Source organism: Protopterus annectens, chromosome 1.part0, assembly GCF_019279795.1.
Source record: "Protopterus annectens isolate FY-2018-M chromosome 1.part0, PAN1.0, whole genome shotgun sequence".
Classification (NCBI taxonomy): domain Eukaryota; kingdom Metazoa; phylum Chordata; order Ceratodontiformes; family Protopteridae; genus Protopterus; species Protopterus annectens.
In genome coordinates, this window is record NC_056725.1 from 977,106,415 (window position 1) to 977,128,353 (window position 21,939).

At 39.8% G+C, this 21,939-nt stretch overlaps 1 protein-coding gene across 2 annotated transcripts in view; it reads right to left on the bottom strand.

Moving 5' to 3' along the window:
• ECT2L (epithelial cell transforming 2 like) overlaps positions 1-21,939 on the bottom strand; it is a 1,012,011-nt gene that overhangs the window by 821,451 nt on the left and 168,621 nt on the right. For both annotated transcript variants that reach the window (XM_044064710.1, XM_044064701.1), the window contains exon 2: positions 613-829. In XM_044064710.1, the coding sequence (XP_043920645.1) occupies positions 613-813 (201 nt within the window). In that variant the 5' untranslated portion in view covers positions 814-829. The remainder of the gene's footprint in view (positions 1-612; positions 830-21,939) is intronic.

Consider the following 21,939-nt stretch of genomic DNA (forward strand, 5'->3'; position numbering starts at 1 on the left):
TTGGCCTGTACCTCCGAGAAATATATACCAAACAAGAGAGGTCCCAGGACTGAGCCTTGTGGGATGCCACTTGTAACTGGTTTGGAGTCTATCTAACTATCTGTCTATCTATCTATCTTTATTACTATGATGCTTTGGTACTTGTTTTGCAGACATACTATAGTTCAAAATGAGAGCCTCACCAGATAGCCGACTACCTTACTGTGTGCCCTCCATCATTCCCTTCCCCTCTGCTGGACCATTCAGTTTCTTTCAGACATTCTATTTGCTGATAGTGCACTTCAGCCTCATCTCACTTTGCTGCTGTGGATTCTGGATATTTTACTTCTTGGTATAAAATTGCAGCTTTTGGTTGATTTTCCTTCAGTTTACAGGACTACACTGAAAGCCTACATTTGGACACAAATTCTTTGGAATGGTGATACATTTCACACTGGTGCTAGCCATCTGCTTCGTTTTCTTTCTCATTCTCTCTCACAAGCACCTGCTAGTTCATGCAACTGTGCTTCAGGCCACTCCTCAAAAGACACAGTTTAGCAAGTTTTAATGAAATTCAATTCAGACATTTTGTAGAGTTGTCATTTGTAATATTTGTGATAAATATAGGATTACCTGTAAATTAGCTGCTTTGTCTGTTATTGGTGTCCAAGCACTGAACCTAGTTTGTGAGCAAACATTCTGCGGTGCATACATAGTAGCATCTTGACTTGCCATGTCTGGATCTCTAGAAGTAACTCCTATGCTTTCCAGTTGCCATCGTTTAATACTGTGTGGACTAGTAAATCTTAAACTGGAGGTCAGTATAGAAGCCATCTTTCAGATGTTTACCCTACAATAATGAAAAAGTAAAAAAAAATGAACATAGGAGGTAATAATGAAGAACTTCATTCATCTCACAAAATACAGTAATTAAATTTTACTTATAGCTTTACATTTGTTAACTGGGATAGTGTAACTGGGATGATATCCTCTTTTCAGTAGAGTCCCACTCCGAAATGTCCCAAGGTATAATGAAATTAAAGCTTAAAGCAGCAAGCAAATAATAATCCATCCAATTTTAGCATTAACAAACATGATCATTGGAAAAGTCAAGGAAACCTTATTTGTAGAGATGGTTTTACCACTGTAATGAACATGATCATAATAATAGTTTTAGTGTGAGAAAAACAGCTTATCTATAAAAACACAGAATGGTAATAAAATGTACCTTATTAAAGAGAACATATAAAAGAATGTGTAATTGTGACTTGTCAGCCAAGTAAACTCAGTAGATGCAGGTACCTTTTCCTCAGATCTGAAGCAATGCCTAGTTAATCCCTTTTCCTCAGATCTGAAGCAATGCCTAGTTAATCCCTTTTCCACAGATCTGAAGCAATGCCTAGTTAATCCCTTTTCCTTAGATCTGAAGCAATGCCTAGTTAATCCATTTTCCTCAGATCTGAAGCAATGCCTAGTTAATCCCTTTTCCTTAGATCTAAAGCAATGCCTATTTAATCCCTTTTCCTCAGATCTGAAGCAATGCCTAGCTAATCCCTTTTCCTCAGCTCTGAAGCAATGTAAAGTTAATCCCTTTTCCTCAGATCTGAAGCAATGCCTAGTTAATACCTTTTCCTCAGATCTGAAGCAATGCCTAGTTAATCCATTTCCTCAGATCTGAAGCAATGCCTAGTTAATCCCTTTTCCTTAGATCTGAAACCATACCTAATTAATCCCTTTTCCTTAGATCTGAAGCAATGTCTAGTTAATTGACTCCTGAAGTTAAACAGTAGGCAAAGAGAAATGAGGGAGTCAAATTAAGGACCACAGTATGAGGCATATAAATAGCATCTCATATACTCACCTATGTTAAACTGATGGCTGAACTCTATGTTTGGGACAAAAACAGTCAAAAGTACCTAAGCTATGAGACTATATGTGCAAAGTTAAGTGCATAGCTAGTGCTTTTTGCCATTTTTCCTTAATCATGAACACACATTTTATGACCACATTTCAAGAAAAAAAGTAGTTGAACTGTTAACGTATTGCTCTGAAAGTGACTCAACAGTAAAAGCAGACTCTTCTTCTGAATTATAAAAAGATAATTTGAACTGATCCTGAAAAATAACAGCTTTTGCAGTCATGAAGTGAGATGAAGAAATATTAGTGTTGCATCTTTCACAGCAAAATATTTAAAATTACCATAAGACATGTTTACAAAATCAAAAGTGCACAATTATTTTAACATTTACACTAGTAGAAAATATACTGCATGTTACTAAAAACATTTAGGTGCAGATTCAATAAAGCCCACACAGTTGGCTAAGACCATGTGTGCTTGAGTTGCGATGCACACATGGTAGCTTACTGTTTGGAATTCGGTAAGCAGTTCTACATGGTGTATAGGGCTGCACAAACACCGTAAACACTGTGGCATGCTAATTACAACATAAGCAGCTGAACTGTATGCTAATCAACCAATCTAAGATGGATGAGCTATTCAACAAGCTATACATCAACCTTGTAGACTCAGTGCTGTTTTTTCCTGTGAATTCCAAAACCTATTGGAACACAGCCACGGAAAAAGTCTACACAGAAACAATGTTAGGGGCTGCTGTTACTTTAATTCATGTGTATGTGCAACCAACTGAAGTCTATGCTGCTAACAGACCAATGCCAAGAAGGAGAAGAGTTTTTAGACCCCGTTTAACTTATCACAATCTGCATGAGGTGGAAATTGTACAGTGTTACAGAGTGTATAGAAACACATTACAGAAACTCTGCAATTTCTGCCATCCTCAACTGGGTATGTGTAGCACTTAGAATTTTAGTTACAGGAACCTTTCAGAGACCAACAAGGGACATGCTGAGGGTGTCGCAGGCATCAGCATCCAAGATCCTCCATCAATTCCTGAATGCTATGCTCCAACATGCCAGTGACCACATATATTTTCCCAGTACACCTGAGGACAGGGCCACAAATACGCAGGAGTTCTACCTTGTAGCACACTACCCTGAAGTACTGGGTGCCACTGACTGTACACATATAGAAATCAAAGCACCACCTGGGGAACAGGGAAGGATCTACATAAACAGAAAAAGCTTTCACTCCATTAACTGCCAAGTTGTGTGTAATGCTAATGGAATCATCTTGAATGTGTGCACTGGCAACCCAGGCAGTTACCATGACTCACATATCTGGCACAACTCCCAACTGTATCAGATGTTTACTAGCGGTGCTATCCCACTGGGGCATTTACTGGGGAATGCAAGTTATGCACTGGAAGAGTGGCTGACGACACCCATCAGCAATGCACACACACCAACTAAAGAATGCCATAATGAGGCACATGATTTATTTATTTATTTACATTTGTTTATAGGGAAAGATGACTGGGCCAGAAGCCCATTTTCAGTGGAGGCCCGGGGAGAAAAGCTCCATAGAAATATAAGCAAAATACAATAAAATCTTTTCCAAAAGAAAAACACAAACATTTCAGTAAAGATCACTGTGAAAAAAATAAAATTAGTACTGTGTACATACTAAATAATAGTTAACAAATGCAATTTCATATATATATATATATATATATATATATATATATATATATATATATATATATATATTTTTTTTTTTTTTTTTTTTTTGATTAGTAATAACACTGAGGAGAGGGAGAAAATGAGGTAAGGAGTGGACAGTGTGTTGAGAGAGTTATAGATATCTTCTCAATCAGGTTTGGCACAGGAGCAATGTCAGTTTTTGGATAGGTATTCAAATAGTAGTTGTTTGAAATTGGTAGATTTAGATGTGTTTTGGAGGATGTGGGGTAAAGGTAAAGAGTTCCATAATTTGGCTATTTGATCTGAGAATAGGGCTTTACTGTGAGTGTTGTTAGGTTTTGATTAATGTGAGAAAGTTTCTGTCTGCAGATCTTCGACTTCGTGGGCATGATTAGGGAACAATAAGTTCATTGAGGGATGGGCAATTGTCAGGATGGAAGATAACACTCTGTGTGAATTTAAGATGGTAGAGATGGAGAAGGCTAGGTAGCTTGATCCAATTTAATTTATGTAGAGGAATACAATGGTGGGTTTGGTGGGGAAAGGTGGCTGCGATGTGGGCTATTTTGTTGTAGCAAGTTTCCAATTTGGTTAAGTCTGATCTTTTTAATTTGGTAAAGAGGGGGAAAGCATATAAGAGTGTAGAGAGAAGGAAGGTTCTGGATATGGCTAGTCTGATATTGTCAGTGAGGAATGGCTTGCTTCTTTACAGTGAGCCAAGTGTGACATGAACTTTCTTAATTGTGGTGGCTATGTGTTGGTCAAATCTGAGTTTGTTGTTGATTGTCATGACAAGGAGTTTTGTATGCTCAGCTGGTTGGATGACTGTGTTGTTTGCTGAGAGAATGGCGAAAGGAGGGGTGGTTGGTGATTGCTACTTGTAAATAGCATAAACTGTAACTTTTTGGGTTTGAGGATTAGTTGTGATTTACTTAGATATGTTTCAACATCATTAAAAGCTTGTTGGGCTACTATTCAGTGGTGTGGTCAGGTGTCTGCTGAGCAGATTAAAGCTGAATCATCCACATACTGAACTACTTTATCATGTGTTGTGAAGAGGCTAGATCATTAGAGAAGATGGTGAAAAGAAGGGTCCCTAGTAGGGATCCTTAATGGACTCCTACTGAGACAGGCAAAAGTAGTGAGAGTTCAGATTTCCATCATACTGCTTGTTGTTTGTCAGAAAGATAGCTTAGGAACCCAGAGAGATATTTAATAGGTTTAGTGAGGCAAGAGTATTAAGGAGTTTTTTGATTGGAGACAGTGTCAAATGCTTTTGACATGTCTAGGAATATTGATGCTACTTGCTGGTTTGAATTTCTGAGTTGGTTGATTTGTGTTAGAGAAATTAATTAGGGCTGTGGTGGTTCTGTATTTCCATCTGAAACCATGTTGGGAGAGAGAGATAAGGTTGTGAGACAGCAGGTATTGTAGTAATTGAAAATGTATACATTTTACCAGTATTGTGACACGGGGAAAGGATGGCTATGGGACTGTAATTGTTTAATTCTGTTAATGTTCCTCCTTTATGTAGAGAGGTGATATAAGTAATTTTCCATAATTTTGGGACATATTGTTCTGCTATAGACCTATTTACCAGAATGCGGATAAGCAGAGCTATGTCATGGGCTAAAAGCTTGAGGTACTCAGTGGGGAGTTGGTCAGCTGCTAAGGAAGAAGGTTTCAGTCTTTTCAGCATTGTTCTTATGGTATTTAGTTGGGACAGGTTTGAGGCTGAAATAGTTGTTGTTAATTGTTCCCGTAACTAAGGAGAGGATGGTGTTTATAAAGTAGGTGTTGATTTGTGAGACAATCCTCACGCTTTAGTTATTGGTTGTTTGTTCTGGGGTTGTGACTTTACCTGGGTGGAGGAGCGAGTTAATTGCCTGCCAAAACTTTTTGGGATTGTTTTAATATTTGTTTTGCATAGATGCACAATATGTTTTTGTCTAGTTTGAGTTGTTTTTTGTTTGATTGCGGAGCTGCTGGTATACTAGCAGAGTTTTACTATCTTTTGTTTTCTGGTATTGAAACCAGGTTTTGTCCCTTAGTTTTTGATGTCTAATGGTTTCTTTTGATATCCAGGGCAATCTCTTATTTTTAACATGACATGTACAAGTTGGTGCTAAGCTATTTAGAATAGCTAGAAATGTGTCACTGAAGTATGTTACAGCCTGGTCGAGTTGGAGATGATGAAATGGTGTCCAGTTACATTTATTAAGCATGTCTAAGAATGCTTCATTGGAGAAGTTTTTGGTATTTCATACAACTTTGTAAACTATGGTTCTGGGTGCGTTGAGCTGATGATGGATTAAGTAGGTAGGTCTGTGGTCACTTAAATTATTTGGAAGGCATCCGGAGAGATAGTTATGGGTGATACTGTTAATAAGTGACCAGTCTAAGATACACTCCATTTTGCTATGTTGATCTTTTTGAGTAGGAAACAGGATTGTTTGGGAGAAACCATGTAAATTTATGAAAGTGGAGGGGTTATCACCAGTACAAGTGTTTCAGTCTAAGTTGACATCGCCTGTGATAATGGTTTCATGTGTGTAGGTTAAGGCTGTCCAGGCTATCAGCTCCTCAGTGGCAGGACAGTATTGTTGGTAGGTAAGTAAGTGGCTATTGTGGTAATATTTTTCTTTGGGTGGATTCTTAGCCATGTTACTAGGACCTCAAAGTTGTTATCCTAAGGGTATTTGATGGCTAGTATGCTTAGGTTATTTTTGTAAAAGATTGCAACCCCACCTCCCTTCTTCCTGATCCTGTCTAACCTGTGTAAGCAATAACCTTGTGGGAGTATGTCTGGGTCTCTTATATGGGGTTTTAATCAAGTTTATGTTGCTATAAGAATGCCTGGTGACTACTGTGCAATGACTGCATGAAAGTCTGTGATTTTGTTAACTAGGCTCTTAAGGTTCATGTTAAGAATGAGAAGGTCTGAAGTTTTAATGTGAGGAAGGGGTGGAATGGTAGCCATGATGGTATGTTGTGCAGTATGTGGACTGGGATTGGGGTGTATGTCACCACTAAGGAGAATCTGTGATAATATACATACATGTTTGTGTGACAGTTTGGAGAGTATGTGAAGGTGTTTGCTGAAGTGGTTAGTGACATTGCTGATGTCTACATGTTTGAAGTGGAAGTATGCAATAGGTGTGTGACTATAGAGTTGGGAGGAGATGGCAAGGTAGGACAGTGAGGAGTGGACAGTATTGGTATAATATAGGGTTATAGTGTGAGGCTATGGACATGTTGTATCTGTAGGTGAGTGTAAGATGTTAGATAATATGGAGACAGCAGTAGGATATAGAGTATGGGCAGCAGAAAGAACATGGTGTGTACTTTTTTAAATGTTAGGTTACCTGGATGGTGTGATAAAGAAGATGTAGGAGAGAGAGGTGTTGGTGTAGTGTGGTGGGAGTAGAGTGATCAAGGACAGTTGTAATTAAGTTGTGTGAGGGGAGAGATGAGTTTTACAAATAGTGTATTGGTTAACTGAGGGGTGACTGGTGGAAGGAGGGTGACTGTTCATTGGGGGAAGTTAGGGGAGTGTTTGTATAAGTCTAGGTGATGCAGGGGTGGATGCAAATGGGGGGTAGGGTAGGGGAGCAGAGTGAGACCAAGCTTAGTCAGGCTCCCTCAGAGAAGAGTGCAAAGAAAAGCAATCAGTATGAGAAGTGGAAACCTTGGAGCTGTAAGGTAAGTGAAAGCAAAAAAAGAGGAAGAGGCAGAAAGATAGGAGTTTAAGCAGATAGTTGCAGAAACATTACATTTATGTCCTTGGAGTGTAAGTAAATCAACAAAGGAAAGCAAATATATCTATGGACAAAATGCACAAAGTAAATGGTACTAGCCTTACTTTACAGGAATTCTAATGGGGAGGCAGATTTATTTGGAACAAGCTACAGCAAGTATATTGTTAGTTGGGCCACCTAGTGGCGAGAGACAAAGCTATAGTTGCCTGGGGAGGGGGCCCTTGAAGGTGTGCACACCGGCTGAAACAATGTTAAAAAAATAACTAGTAAAAGTACCAAATTTTCTATAAAAAGTAATGTAAGCATCCAGTCACAATGTTTAAAACGTAACTATTAAAGGACCAAATTTGCTGATAATAAGAAATGTAAACATCCAGTTACCTATGCAGACAAGTCTGGTGAGTATTCTTATTAAAAATTGTTATTCTTGGCTTGCAATAACTGTAAGGAGAAACCAGACCGTATCAGTGGTTTTATTTGACAATGCTGCAGTTGCTGGAGGGGACCCGAGCTGCGATGATACAGACAGACCAAGTGTGCTGTAAAAAAAAGGTAATAAGTGGTGTTAGGAACACCTCTGTAATCAGTAAAGTAAGATGAGGGAGGGTGAGCTGACTGAGTGAAGATGTGTGTCGTGGGGAGTGGTATAAAGGAACCTAGAGAGGCTATAAGGGGATCAGTGGTGTCTGTGGAGTGAGTGTGCAATGACTGAGAGAGATGGAAGTTCAACAGATCATAATGTTCAGAACACTGGCATCAGGGCTTGTAGTGGATTAGATAAAAGGCAAAAATCATATAATAGTAACGGTAAAACACATACTTATGCAGTCATCACTTCTCAAAATAAAAGTGCAGTAGGCAATAATTGGTTAGAACACATTTGAAGAAAACACAGAACACACACTTATGCAGGACTGTAAAGTAATACAGAGTAGCACTGATCAATAGAGGTAAACAAGCTTGCTAGTTGGCAACAAGAAACATGCAGTTCCGTCTCTGGCAACTTAAAATACTGCTTTAGGAAATGGAATATATGCAGTAGTAGCTTCAACAAATAATTAGGGAAGTATGCAAAACAGTCAAAACGAGTTAAGTAGCATTACAGTACACAAGTCTCAAGCCAAAATCCATTGCAAGCATAACAGCACATTTAACAGCAAACAGTTTATGTAGTAAAAGCAGTCGCTGCTTCAGTTAGTTCCCTAGACTACATACAGTTAGCTAAATACTTCAGTTGGAAAGCATAAAAATGCCTATTGATCCAGGTGCATACCAAATATTTGAGGATAGCTTAAAATGATTGCAGGCACTTACTTGTGGGTGTGCACACTGAAAAGGGGCTGGGGAGAGCTTCTTCACCACGAGCAGACCAAAAATAACTATTTCAAAATGGCACCACTCAAAAAGACCCACTAATATTGACTAGTTAATGTGCATGGGGGAGGGGGGAGTTAGAGGAGGGAGATCAAACCAGAAATATCTCAGAGCATGTTTTTGGGCTACTGAAGTCCCAGTTCCAGTGCCTAGATACATCTGGGGAAGCTCTGTAGAACAATCCATGTACATGTACTGAAATCTTCACTGTCTTTATTATGCTTCAAAACATCATCCTCAGAAAACAGCTTCAGCAGGATCAACAAGGAGAAGGGGGGGCAGGGCACTCATCCCACCACCACTAGCAAGATCACCACAGCCATACGTAGGTGAGGAGTCAGAGAGGGAACCAGCAGTTGCTGTGACTGTAGGGAGATGCAGGTATGCTCAATATGCCCTTGCACTGGTGAAGAGGCAATGCACAGCACACTCACTTACCAACTAAGGGGCTAAAACCTTTGTCCTATGCACATACATATAGTAACATTGATGCCAGGTAATGCTCACTACCTTAACCTAACCATGTAATAGCTGTGTACTCCTAGCATTAGACAGAGTCAGCCCAGAACTAAAACTGTAGTAACTGCTAGATTTACAAGGAAAGTGTTGAACCTGGAACAGAAAAAAATGTGTAATAATACAAATGAATGGCATAGCCTTGAATACTTTTACTTGACAATGTAAGTAAGTAAATGGTGGTTGATTTTTACAGCAATGACTTCAAGATATGACAGCAGTGACTTATGTGAATACCTGTGTCCTCTATCAAGTAATAGCCCTCAGGCATCAAAGGTTCACACATTTATACTTCTCAAAAGTAGTGATGGTCACCAAATGTCCTCAGTTTGCCTTCATACTTTTGGACTGGCAAATCATTAAAGAGAGAAGTTAGAAATTAATGACACACATTTCAGTTTCAGCCTTCATATCCCTCAGAAAAATCTTAAAAGTACTGATGGAAAAGCTTTTTGATTCTATCAACTGTTGCTAACTTTGTAAGACCAAAATATTTAAAAAGTCTCCCTATTGTTCAACCTTTGCCCCACTTTTTTATGGCTTGGTCCACCATTTTTTGATGTAAGAGTGTGGGAGGCATGTACACATTACAAAAACCTGCAAGAAAGCAGTACAATTAGCAAAACAGCATCACAGACACAGATATTCTGAGCACTAAGTCAGCTATGCATCCTGAGCATCAGACTCAAAGCTTATGTATCCCTGAATCCAAAAGACAGAAAACAAGGATATGGCACAGTTATCATCACTTGCACAGGGTGTTATGGGGGTGGGTGCAGAAAGCCTTGGCTAACACAAAAGGTAAGTCAATGCATGTGAGTAATAAAGAGAAACAAGCAGAAATTTAAATAAACTATCAAATGGCCACTGAGACAGAATGAGCTTTAAGCTTCACGACTTTACCATGTAACTGTTATGTGTGTGTTTGTATGGTCACTCCATGTGAAATTGGTTTGTGTGTGTCTGCAAGAACAGAGCCAAGCTCTGTGCTAGCTCTATGTCTTGGTATTTCAGACAGGTATGAGCTGTCATGGTAGAAGTGGCAGTTCATCATTGTTGTACCCAACCATGAGAACTGGCTCTGCCAGGAGTTGCACTGGCATGACCATGTCCACTGCCAGATACACTGCTGCTACCTGAACATGACTTATGTCTGCTGGATGAGCTTTCCTCATGAGTACGCCCAGTACCACAACCTCATGTCCTGTCTCATTGTGATGTGGACACCTCAACCACTGACAGAGCATTGGAAGTAGTGCCATTATGGGAGGATGATCAGACATGGCCATGTCGGCTAACATCAGATGATGTGGCTGACCTATGCCCACATGAATGTTGTTCCCCTCCCAGCAGACATTGCATCAGACACTACTCGTTCCAGTGTGTCATTCATCATATTCATTAAATCAGCAACACAGTGGAGGCAGTCACACATGTCAGCCTGTGCCACATCTGCAACCCTAAGTACTTCTTTGGAGGCCCTATTGGAACATGCCCATGCTTCCATGATGGCCCAAAACATATGTCGAGTGGCATGGAAAGACACATCTGCATCAGGCGGAGAATGGACAACAGGCCTTTTGTGAGCATCCCTAACAACCCTCCTGCATGTCACCTCATCCACACTTTGGCTACTGCTAGAGTCAACAGGCACTGAAGCTGCAGTAACCACACTACCCTGATCGAGTGTCTCACACTCCACCTGTCCAATTTCTGAAGGCTTACTGGAATGGGTTGGCATAGGCCTACTGGCTGTATCCAAAGGAATTACAGGTGATGACTGAATGTCAACCTCAGTGTCAAATTCAACTGCTGCACCCCCCTCCCAACTGTGCCTCTGTTTGGCCACCATCATCCCCAAAGCCTGCTGATACTCTGACATCAAGTGACAAGAGTCCTACACGACCACTCTTAGGATCACCTTTGATAAGTAACAAACACAGGAAAAAAATTAATAGCTACACTACTACAGTTCAATATATGCTAACAAACTAACAGTGGTGCCACTGTTACTAACAGTACAGCAACACACTGACACCCACATCACACATATGGCTAAAATAAATATTTCTGTTAACTTTACTGCATTTCTGTGAATTTGTGCAGAGCTGATATAGCAGACAACTAAATTCTCCTGAATGTGAGCAGAGTTGGAATATTTTCCTATTTGATATTCCAAACTGATAAGTACACTTTTTGCATCTCAGTTTGCACTAAGCTATATTTATATATTTGCTTTATTATTTAAATATTTGCTGTATTGTTTCTGTCCTTTGTTGCTGTCTGCACTTTGTTTCTCTGGGTAGTTCAGAAGCTAGTTTCAGGTGGGGGTTGTTGAGCCAGCCCATCTTAGCTGTTAGTCATTGCCTGAGGTGTACTTCCTGTGTTGCACTTCCATTAAAAACTGCATTTCTGTGAATTTGTGCAGAGCTGATATAGCAGAGAGGTAAATTCTCCTGATTGGGAGCAGAGTTGGAATCTTTTCCCATCTCATATTCCAAACTGATAAGTACATTTTTTGCAACTCAGTTTGCACTGTGCTGTATTTATATATTTGCTTTATCATTTATATATTTGCTGTATTGTTTCTGCCCTTTGCTATTGTCTGCACTTTGTTTCTCAGGGTAGCTCAGAAGCTAGTTTCAGGTGGGGGATGTTGAGCCAGTCCATATTAGCTATTAGTCATTGCCTGAGGTGTATTTTCTGTGTTGTACTTCCATTACAAACTGCATTTCTCTGAATTTGTGCAGAACTGATAATAGCAGAGAGCTAAATTCTCATGACTGTGAGCAGAGTTTGAATATTTTCCTATCTGATATTACAAACTAACTGCACTTTTTGCAACTCAGTTTGCACTGTGCTGCATTTATATATTTGCTTTACTATTTATATATTTGCTGTATTGTTTCTGTCCTTTGTTATTGTCTGCACTGATTTTTTTCTTGCCCTCCCTCCCAAGTGTTCTTGTAGTCTTAAACTTGGTGGCTTTGGATTTGGCCTCCACTGCAGTAAATCTGATTCTGGTCACTGCTCCCATTCCAATCTCATTTGATCACTCAACACAGTGCAGTGAGACTATTTGAACAGAACTACCATCTTGCTTCTTTGAATTTGAACACTTCTGTTCCCCCTCCACTAAAAAAATCGTACACTTTATTCATCTGCTTTTACTGTAATTGTGTTCTTCATACTTTATTACCTTATTTTTGCTGTGTGCTTTTAAGTGTTTGAGATGCTTTTATTCTGCTGTATTTAATACTGCTTCTTAGTAGCATAATTAAAATTATCTGTTATTCTAAGCATTTTAAGCTGTGGTCTTAGCAGTTGTGCGTCAGGTGAGTTACTTTACATTTAAGAAGGTTCTAGTGGTCTACACTCTTGTGGACAAACTCTTAACAAAACCTTCTCTCCATAAAATCCTGCATACCATTGCTAGAATCTCCTACAGTTCTGACTGTGTGTGCTTTTCAAACAATCTAGAAATATAGAGCTGATAAGTATATTTTTGGCACTTTTTAACTGTTCAGAGTTCTGCACTGTCTTAATTTTTGCTTGGACGAATTATTTTTATATTTGCTGGCATTGTTTTCTGATACTCTAAGTGCCTCCATTTTGATTTTTTCCTAATTTACTGTTTTCTGCACTTGTTTTAGTAATTTTTTAATTTAATTGCATTTATTTAAACTGTATTTGCTTTAATATTGCTACACACTCAAGTGTGCTAGTTTGCACTGCATTTGAATTGTTTTTACTGCTGTTTTAGCTGTTTTTCTGTAAAAAAAAAAAAAATCTAACCTTGTTTCCCACCTTTCCTATAACTAGTGTAGTCCAGATACAGATTTGCTGTATCCAGGACTGTTTGTAAGCTTTTGAGCCCCTCCCAAACCTTCTAGCTTTTCAGTAAGAGTGGTAAGCACTGGGTAGCCTATCTACCACAAGAGGAGTGGTTTCTGGCCCAGAAATTGTAGTTTATTGGCTGTTTGGTCTGTTTTTCCATCCCTTTCAACTTTCTGTTTTTGTGTTTGTGCTTGTTTAAGCTTTGCAAAGTGGTGCTGAGCTGAGGTAAACTATTACTGGTGCCAGAAAGTCTGCTCTTCAGTTGTTCCCTTAGATCTTGCTAGTTCTTTCTCTCTCTCTCTTGCACTTCAAATAACTTAATCGCTTTGCACTTCAACAGGTTTTTGTAACAATTATTGTAGCACACCTAAGTGCCATCAGCACTAGTCATTCTTCATGGAAATAGCTCCAGTACTTAATAGTTATGACCACCCTTCTTGGCATTATTAAAGGGCAGTTCCCTGTGCTTTCTCCTATTAACTTGGTGCACTTGGCGTTCTGAGGCAGTGTAGCAACTGCCTCGTACACAGACAACCCTTTTGTCTTACCTCCCAACGCTCAGACTTGTGACAGATGTGCTTATATCACCAAATTGGAAGCTATGCACTCTCCTTCCAAGACTGGACTAGCTAGTCAAGAGGAGAAGGTCAACACCTGCACCACACCACATGGAACACATAGCCATCCAGAACACCCACCATCACAGCTCTCATATAAAAACGTAAACCACACACCCACCTTCATGGAGGCTCTCAATAGAAATTTACCCAAACAGCAGAGGCCTCCAAGACAGAAATGCATTCGACCACCCCAACACAGCACAAACCACAGAACATGTAGCTCACCTCCACAGTGTGCCCTCAACCTAAGCCCCTAAGGCTAAACACCTTGCCCAATACACTAATCATAGGTGACTCAATAGTGAGGCACACAGATGTCCCACTCACGAGGTTGAATAAGGAGAAGGTTACAGTCAGCTGTCTATCAGGTGCCAGAATCCAACACATAACACATGCACTCAGGTCACTCCACAACAAGTACAAGTAGGACTCTGTCATTGTCCATGTGTGTGTGAATGACCTGAGATGCACCTCCCTGGACTACATCAAAAGAGACATGGTGGAGCTCTTGGATTATGTGGCACAGGCAGGTATGACCCTAGCACTGAGCAATATCTGACTATCACCCAGAATGATACCGCAGTACAAACATAAAATTACTGAGTTCAACAATTGGCTGAGTTTCTGGTGTCATTCTAAGGGGATCTAGTATCTGTCTGCTTGGGATGACATGATTGACAGACCTCCATGCTTTGCCAGACATGGCCTGCATCTGTCACCCCTGGATTTCCGGGTACTGGCTTAGGCTCTTGCCACCCCTATAGTGCCTTTTTAGCCAGTGTTCTAAAGACCAAATTACCACCATAACAGCTATAAATAAATGCAATCTGAAGGTCATGCTGCTCAATGCTAGAAGTCTAAATCTCAAGATGCACTCACTCGTAGCACTCCTCAAAATGGAGAACATCGACATTTGTGCTGAAACAGAGACCTGGTTTAAAGTGGCAGAAAGCACCCCTGTGCTACCAGGCTATAACTCATTCCACACCTTTTGACCTCGAAACATAGACTGAAGCTCCAAAGGTGGTGTCTCCATATTCATAAAGGATATGCACACCTCCAGACTAGTAGCACAGCATAATGCATCTGAGATACTTCAGGTACAACTAACATTGAGTAAGACAGCGATCCAGGTCATAGACTATTATAGGTCCCCAACTATGTCTCTAGACTCTCACTCCATGTTCCTAAGCACCCTGGAATTTATCAAGGTCCAACCCAATGTTCTCATACTAGGAGACTTCAACTACCCTCCATCAACTGGAAAAACTACTCAAGCACCAATACACTGGCCCAATGCTTCCTGGAATTCATCAGTTCCAGTGCACTGGACCAGCTCATTCTGACCCCCACTAGAGGAAGCAATATCCTTGACCTGATTATTACTAACATGGATGACCATTGCTCTACACCAGTAGTAAATCTCTCCCTACTCAGATCTGACCATAAACTAATAACTATGGAAATCCACATCTCACCCACAACCCCTGCAGAGGTAACCACTTTAAAAAACTTCTCCAAAGATGACTTTGGACTCCTAAAAACAGAGGTGGCTAACTTCATGGCATCCATGCCAATGGAAAATAGCTGCATGACTGCCTAATCATACACCAATGCACTGTACCAACATGTACATAAATGCATGGAGCTAGCCATACTGAACAGAATCAAGATGCTCTCCTCCAAAAAAAGGAAGCCAATCTCATGGTCCCCTGCCATTAATAAACTCTACAAAAGAAGGAAGAAACTGTTGCAGAAAAAAGTGTAGTCCCAAGACTGGAAAAACTCCCTTATTAATCTCAACAAAAAGTTGAGATCCCTCATCAAATCCTCCACAGTCAGCTATGAAGGCAGAATTGCGGCAGACACTAAAAGCAATCACAAAGCTTTCTATAGTTATATCAAGAACCATCACAACAATACCCAGATTTGCTCTGAGTTACTGCACAATGGTACCTCTTATACTGAGCCAACATTCCAAAAACATGCATCTGGAGCATTTCTCCCCGGGCCTCCACTGAAAACACGCTCTGTGGAACCTAGTCAGACATTCCCGGTCAACAAATGTTAAATAAATAAAAATAAATAAAACAGATATTGCCAACATACTGGCCAACAGATTCAGTGCCAACTTTACCCCTCTCCCCCCCAAAGGACCGATCACAATACTGGAAGAATGCCAGGCACCCAGCATTACTGCAGCACAGGTTAAAGCTGCATTGTCCAAGGTCAAGAATACAGCTTCCATGGTACCCGATAATATTCCTGGCTGTGTTCTACATGAACTACAAACTGAACTGGCAGCACATCTGTGTGCCCTGTTCAATCACAGCCTCACCTCAGGCTTTGTCCCTATTGAATGGCACACTGCTACAGTCATCCCCTCTCCATAAAGGGGGAGTGACTACAGACCCTAGGAATTATCACCCCATTAGCCTGATGAGTCTGATATGTAAAGCTATGGAGTGCATCATCATGGACTTGATTAAAAAAGATATATAAAATCTCCAAATTCTAGACCCCATGCAATTTGGCTTTGTGAAAGGGAGATCATGCCTGTTCAACCTGGTTGACTTCTTTGAGTCAGTCACCAGGGCTGTGGATGAAGGTAAAGCAGTGCATACAGCCTACCTCAATCTGGCCAAGGCCTTTGATACCATTCCTCACTTGGGAATTATTGATAAACTCACCAAACTAGGCATCAAATGCTATATCACTAGGTGGGTTGCAAACTGGCTCACAGATAGAACACACAGTGTGAAAGTAGTGGACTCCAAGTCAGACTGCTGACCAGTCATGAGTGGAGTCCTAGAGGGATTGGTCCTGGGTCCTCTCCTATTCATTATCTACTTCTCAGAATTCCAGGCCAACATAAAAGGAGTCTGGCTGACCAAGTTTACAGACGACTGCAAGCTGGGGCCTGGGAACCATTATTACCTTCCCAGCTGATGCAAACATCCTACAGAAAGGCCTCACTGAGACCAGTTACTGGTGTCGAAGCCATGGCCTTAAGCTTAATGCCAAAAAATGCGTCATCATTCCCTTTGGTAAAAACTCAGTTCCCACTAATTACCACATCGATGGGAGCCCACTGAACACTGAAGTTGTTATAAGAGATCTGGGGATGCAGGTTGACAGCAACCTCTCTTTCGACCACCAAATTGCCACTGTGGTCAGAAAGTCCTTCTATGTGGCACATCTCATTACCAAGGGTTTTGCATCCAGGAAGAAAGAGGTCATCATCTCTCTCTCTACTCTTCCCTCATTAGACCAATCATCGAGTAAAATGCTCCATTTGGCAAGTACCTCACTAGACACATGTAACAGCTGGAGAGACCACAGAAGTAGCTCACAAAGAGGATCCTAGGCATTAAACACATATCCTACCCGGACAGACTCAAAAGACTCCAGCTATTCTCTGTCTCATATCACCTACAGGTACCTAAAGGTATCTATAAGCCATCCTAGAAGTCTAACACCCCTGTGGCACTGACAATATAGGACATTTACATTTCACTGAAATAACAATGAAAGGAGTGTAAAGAGAAACTGTTGTAACATTAATGCGTGTGATGAAAGTTAATAAGGCTGTTCATCTAAGAAAGTAACATGCCCTGACCAAAAATGCTTATACCATCAGTAAACTTCTAAGAAAAGCATACAGATAAAAGGAGCATTTGTTAATGCATATATAAAATATTTTTCTAAGTAACATCTGAGCATATTCAGTTTATAACTGAAAAAAATGCAATTATACCTTATCAAGATCAGTAGTCTTCTGTGCAGATAAATCCAAAATAATAGGAAACTTCTTATGTGTTGTCCACATAAACAAATCTCATTTTCAGGTTCCCTGGCTACACAGTTATGTTTTTATAGTGTAGATTCAGGGTGATGAGTACGGTGAAGATATAAATTTGGTGTGAACTCATTACAATTGCCGAATCCCAAATTCTTGGCTCCATGTATCAGATGTAAATATAGTGCAGGCACCCCTTCAGTAATTGTTGCTAATGGATTGCAACTGTGAATGAGTACTGGTAGGGAGAAGGAAAACACAACAGCAATTCAGACTCCCTTACTTCTAGTGGGTGTGTCAGTCAGGTTAGACTAACAAAGTGTAGAAGTAATTGTATCAATGTTTTAAATGTAAGCAAGCAGCACACATTTCACAGTTTCTGTTCAGTAACATCTAACACCCCTTGAATTTGTTGAAAAGTGTATATTATTGCCATTTAATATTCTCTGACATTTGAAGGACAATGATACAAAATACCTTACATACTGCATGTCACAGATTACTGCTCAGATAAGAGAAGAATGAATACCATAAAGAGATAAGACCGAGCTGCATTCCTGCAAACAATAATCAGAAATGGTTGTGTGATCACTCATTGCATTACATCTGAAAGTAATACATGTACAAATAAATCAGAAGTGTACAAATACCATATGTCTTGTTGATACTGTGGATGATTTTGGACTTGCTTGTATGCACAATGATTTTCAATCTCTGCTGCAAAGCTGTTTCTGTGGTAAAGAGGGATAAGACACCCTTACACTGTGTTTTGAAGGTTCACTGTTGTGTGAGTTCAAATCCTGACTTGTGTAAAAATCTTTCATGTGTAGTAACATGTATTTAATAGCATTGTTATTTTATAGACTCTTTTCTTTTTTTAATGCCACCCTCCCTCTAGATAATGCCAGTACTTATGTGGTGTGCGGCTTAGCGCAAACACAGGAAATAGATAAATACAATAAATGTCAACTAATGTACTTCTTTGATAACCAATACATCAACTACACATGTGAATCACCTGTATGTGTACCACATCTGATAAACACGTTGATTGTCACAGCATATACTATCTGTACATGTGGGTTCAAGTCCCACATTTGTCTTTTAAGCATGAAACCTAACAAGCACTGCTCACAAGGCTAAAACAAGTTTAGCTTTGCTTGTTTTGCTTGCATGATGCTTACCATCATGCAAACATGGACTAATGACCTACACAGGAAACAGACAGAACACCTACAGACAGTACATAGACATTCTAAATTTCAAAAAGGATACATTGTTGCATTTTTTTGCTTTCCATCATGCAGCAATGCTAAGTGACATTGCACATCATTTAGCAAGCTACCCTAACACCTGCAGGCCTAGAACACCTGCAGAGAAGAAGCAGACAGTAGACAATTTCAAAATGGATACATTGTATTGTGTGTTGTGCACCATGCACACATGCTAAGCTGCACTGTGTGTCAGTTAACACACAGAAGTTAATGAATAGGGAAATATCCAACTGTTATTTAACTAGTCCTGTTGCAGCAGGTGTAAGTGTAGGGTTGTAATACACATAGTCCTGGGTTCTAACACAGGAAATTCCAGACATTTTTACTGTTGTTCCATTTCATTTTTAAACATAAATTATAAATAACAGTAACTATATATAGCAGTGGAGCTCATATGAATTATATGTATGAGGGATAAGATACTCTTACTGTATTTTGGAGGTTTATATGTATGACCATACCTCTCAACTGTACCGAATTTCTTGGAGAATACCGGTTTTGAGGGCAAAATATTACGGTGCCACGAATTTCCGCATGGCCCCTTTAATTTCCGAATTTCGTGTTTTTTTTTTTTTTTTTTTTTTTTTTTACTCCTGACGTCATCGCGTGCAAGGCATGTGCAATGACATCAGCTTCTGCCAGCCGGTCTATGTTCAGATCAGGCAGTGCACAGCACACCTTTCTTCTCCAGCTCCTCCTTCAGGTAAAAAATGTAAACGCTTCTTTTAATGGCTGAAGGCATTGGTGTACTATATTCTTACTGGCACAGCACACATTTGTGTCTGAGTCTACATTTTAGAGAAACCTTTACTTTACGGCTGTGTGTGAGTACATTTTAGAGAAACAGTGTACTATGTTCTTAATGGCACACATTTGTGTGTGATTACATTTTTTGATGCTTAACAGCCGCAGCCTGCAACTTGCAAGCAGTACGTTTGAAATGGCAGGAGAAATAGAAACTAAGTTCGTCATCAGCAGGCATTTGCGATTACATTTTGGTGCTTAGCTGCAGCTAGTACTTTTGAAATGGCAGGAGAAACGTAACATGTGATTACTTTTAACTCTGCTTATTCACTGTTTAACTTTCAGTATCTTTCACTGCTTAACTGTGCTTAAGTTAATGGCATCATCCGTGTCTTAAATTTACTGGCATTACTGCTTTAATGGCTGAGTTGTGTGTATGATAGCTTGGCAGAAGAAAAGGGAACTTCTGATTACTTCTAACCTTGCTAGCTTAACTTTAACTTTATGCTTAACTTTACGCTCGTCATCAGCAGGCATTTGTGATTGCATTTTGGTGCTTAACAGCTGCAGCCAGTACTTTTAAAATGACAGGAGAAACATAGCTTATTCACTGCTTAACTTTCAGTATCTTTCACTGCTTAACTCTGCATAACATTAATGGCATCATCTGTGTCTTAAATTTACTGGCATTACTGCTTTAACGGCTGAGTTGTGTGTGTGATAGCTTGGCAGGAAAAACGGAAACTTCAAGTGATTACTTTTAGCTGTGCTAGCTTAACTTTAACTTCATGCTTAACTTTACGTTTATCATCAGCAGGAATTTGTGATTACATTTTGGTGCTTAACAGCTTCAGCTAATACTTTTGAAATGGCAGATGAAATGTAATGTGTGATTACTTTTATCTCCACTTATTCACAGCTTAACTTTCAGTATCTTTCACTGCTTAACTGTGCTTAATGTTAATGGTATTCTGGCATATCCACTGCTAACTTTCTTGTAACGTTGCACATTGCCTTCTTTGCTTGCTGAAGACATGTTACACCAGGTTTATAATTAAATACTTGCTGGTTCCAATGCCTAGAGGGACAGAGCCTTGTCTATGGTCCAGATGACTTGGATTGGACAAGCAGCTCAAGCACTGGAGGAGATGTATGGGGGGGGGAGGTGGAAAGACAGAGGGAAAGAGAATGGGAGAAGGGGAGAGAGAGGAGAGGGAGGGATAGAAAGAAATAGAGGGAGATTGGAAGGGATAGAGAGTAAGAGAAATGAGGTTTTGTCTGATGACCTCTCTCAGGGAGGAGGGATGAGGATGCATGTGTTATGGGTATTCTTTCCAGTGCAGTCCTTTATTTGTAGATGAATTAAAGAAATATAAAGTTTTTTGCTAACAGCAACCTCATCATTAGTTGCAGATCTCTTTAATGTGGAATTATTTAGATGACTTTTATGTCTGCAGATATTGTGCATATTTACCGATTCTGATAGATTATAGAAGTTTGAGGAGACTTTTATGAGAAATGTTCTGAATTGGGGAGTTTTGTCATTATTGGTTCATGCATTTTGTTTCATTGCTTACTGGAAAAATGTTGAAAACAAATTTAAAACTTGCTATAACAAGTGTGCTGTATTATACAAGGAATATAATTTAATACAATCAGGAAGGTGCATCAAAGAATGCATGTATGTTTTGTGTGCAGGGGGTCTATGATTTGAAAACAGCCCAAAGGTAATCTTTATCCGCCACTGGCCATATGCATTTTCTTTGAATGTGGGTTTCAATGCTGTTTCAATGAATTTGAGTTTTCAAAGGCAGAAAAGTTTTAATGCCAAGCCTGTTTTCATTGTGTGACTGTATCGCTTTAAGTAGAATATGTCTTAGTGTTTGTGCTATAAATTAAAATGTTAAATAAAACTTTTAAATGAAATCCAAATAATCATTGTATAAGTAAAGCAGTATGCACATTAGTGTTTATGGAAAATGAGGCGGGATAGCCAAGTAATGGGACATTGGAATAGCTGCAGGGGGGAGGGAGGACTGTGTATGGGGGGCCCCATTCGACCATGATTTTGTGAGGGGGGGAAGGGCTGCAACCTCAAAGACAGCCTTGTGTAGTACAAACGCTAGTGACACCACTGATCAGTAGGCCATGGAGAATGACTTTCAGAGGTCCTAGAAAACTGTAAAATTATTTTATGCTAAAATTAGAATATTGGCTACCAGTAAATGCCCTACTTTTACCACAAAACCCACATGTTGCAAGTCACCAAAAACAAAATCCTAAGGTTCATCATCTTCACCCTTCCCAGTGAACATCATTGCTACACATTTAAAAAAAATGGTTACCATTTACTACAGGGTCTGACAAGCCACGTTTTGGTTGTCCATTAGTTTGCATTTGAAAGTTGGTATCCCACAATTCCACTGGAATGGGCGAAGTTCCATAATTAGGCATGTAAATTTTATGTTAATCAGTGTACA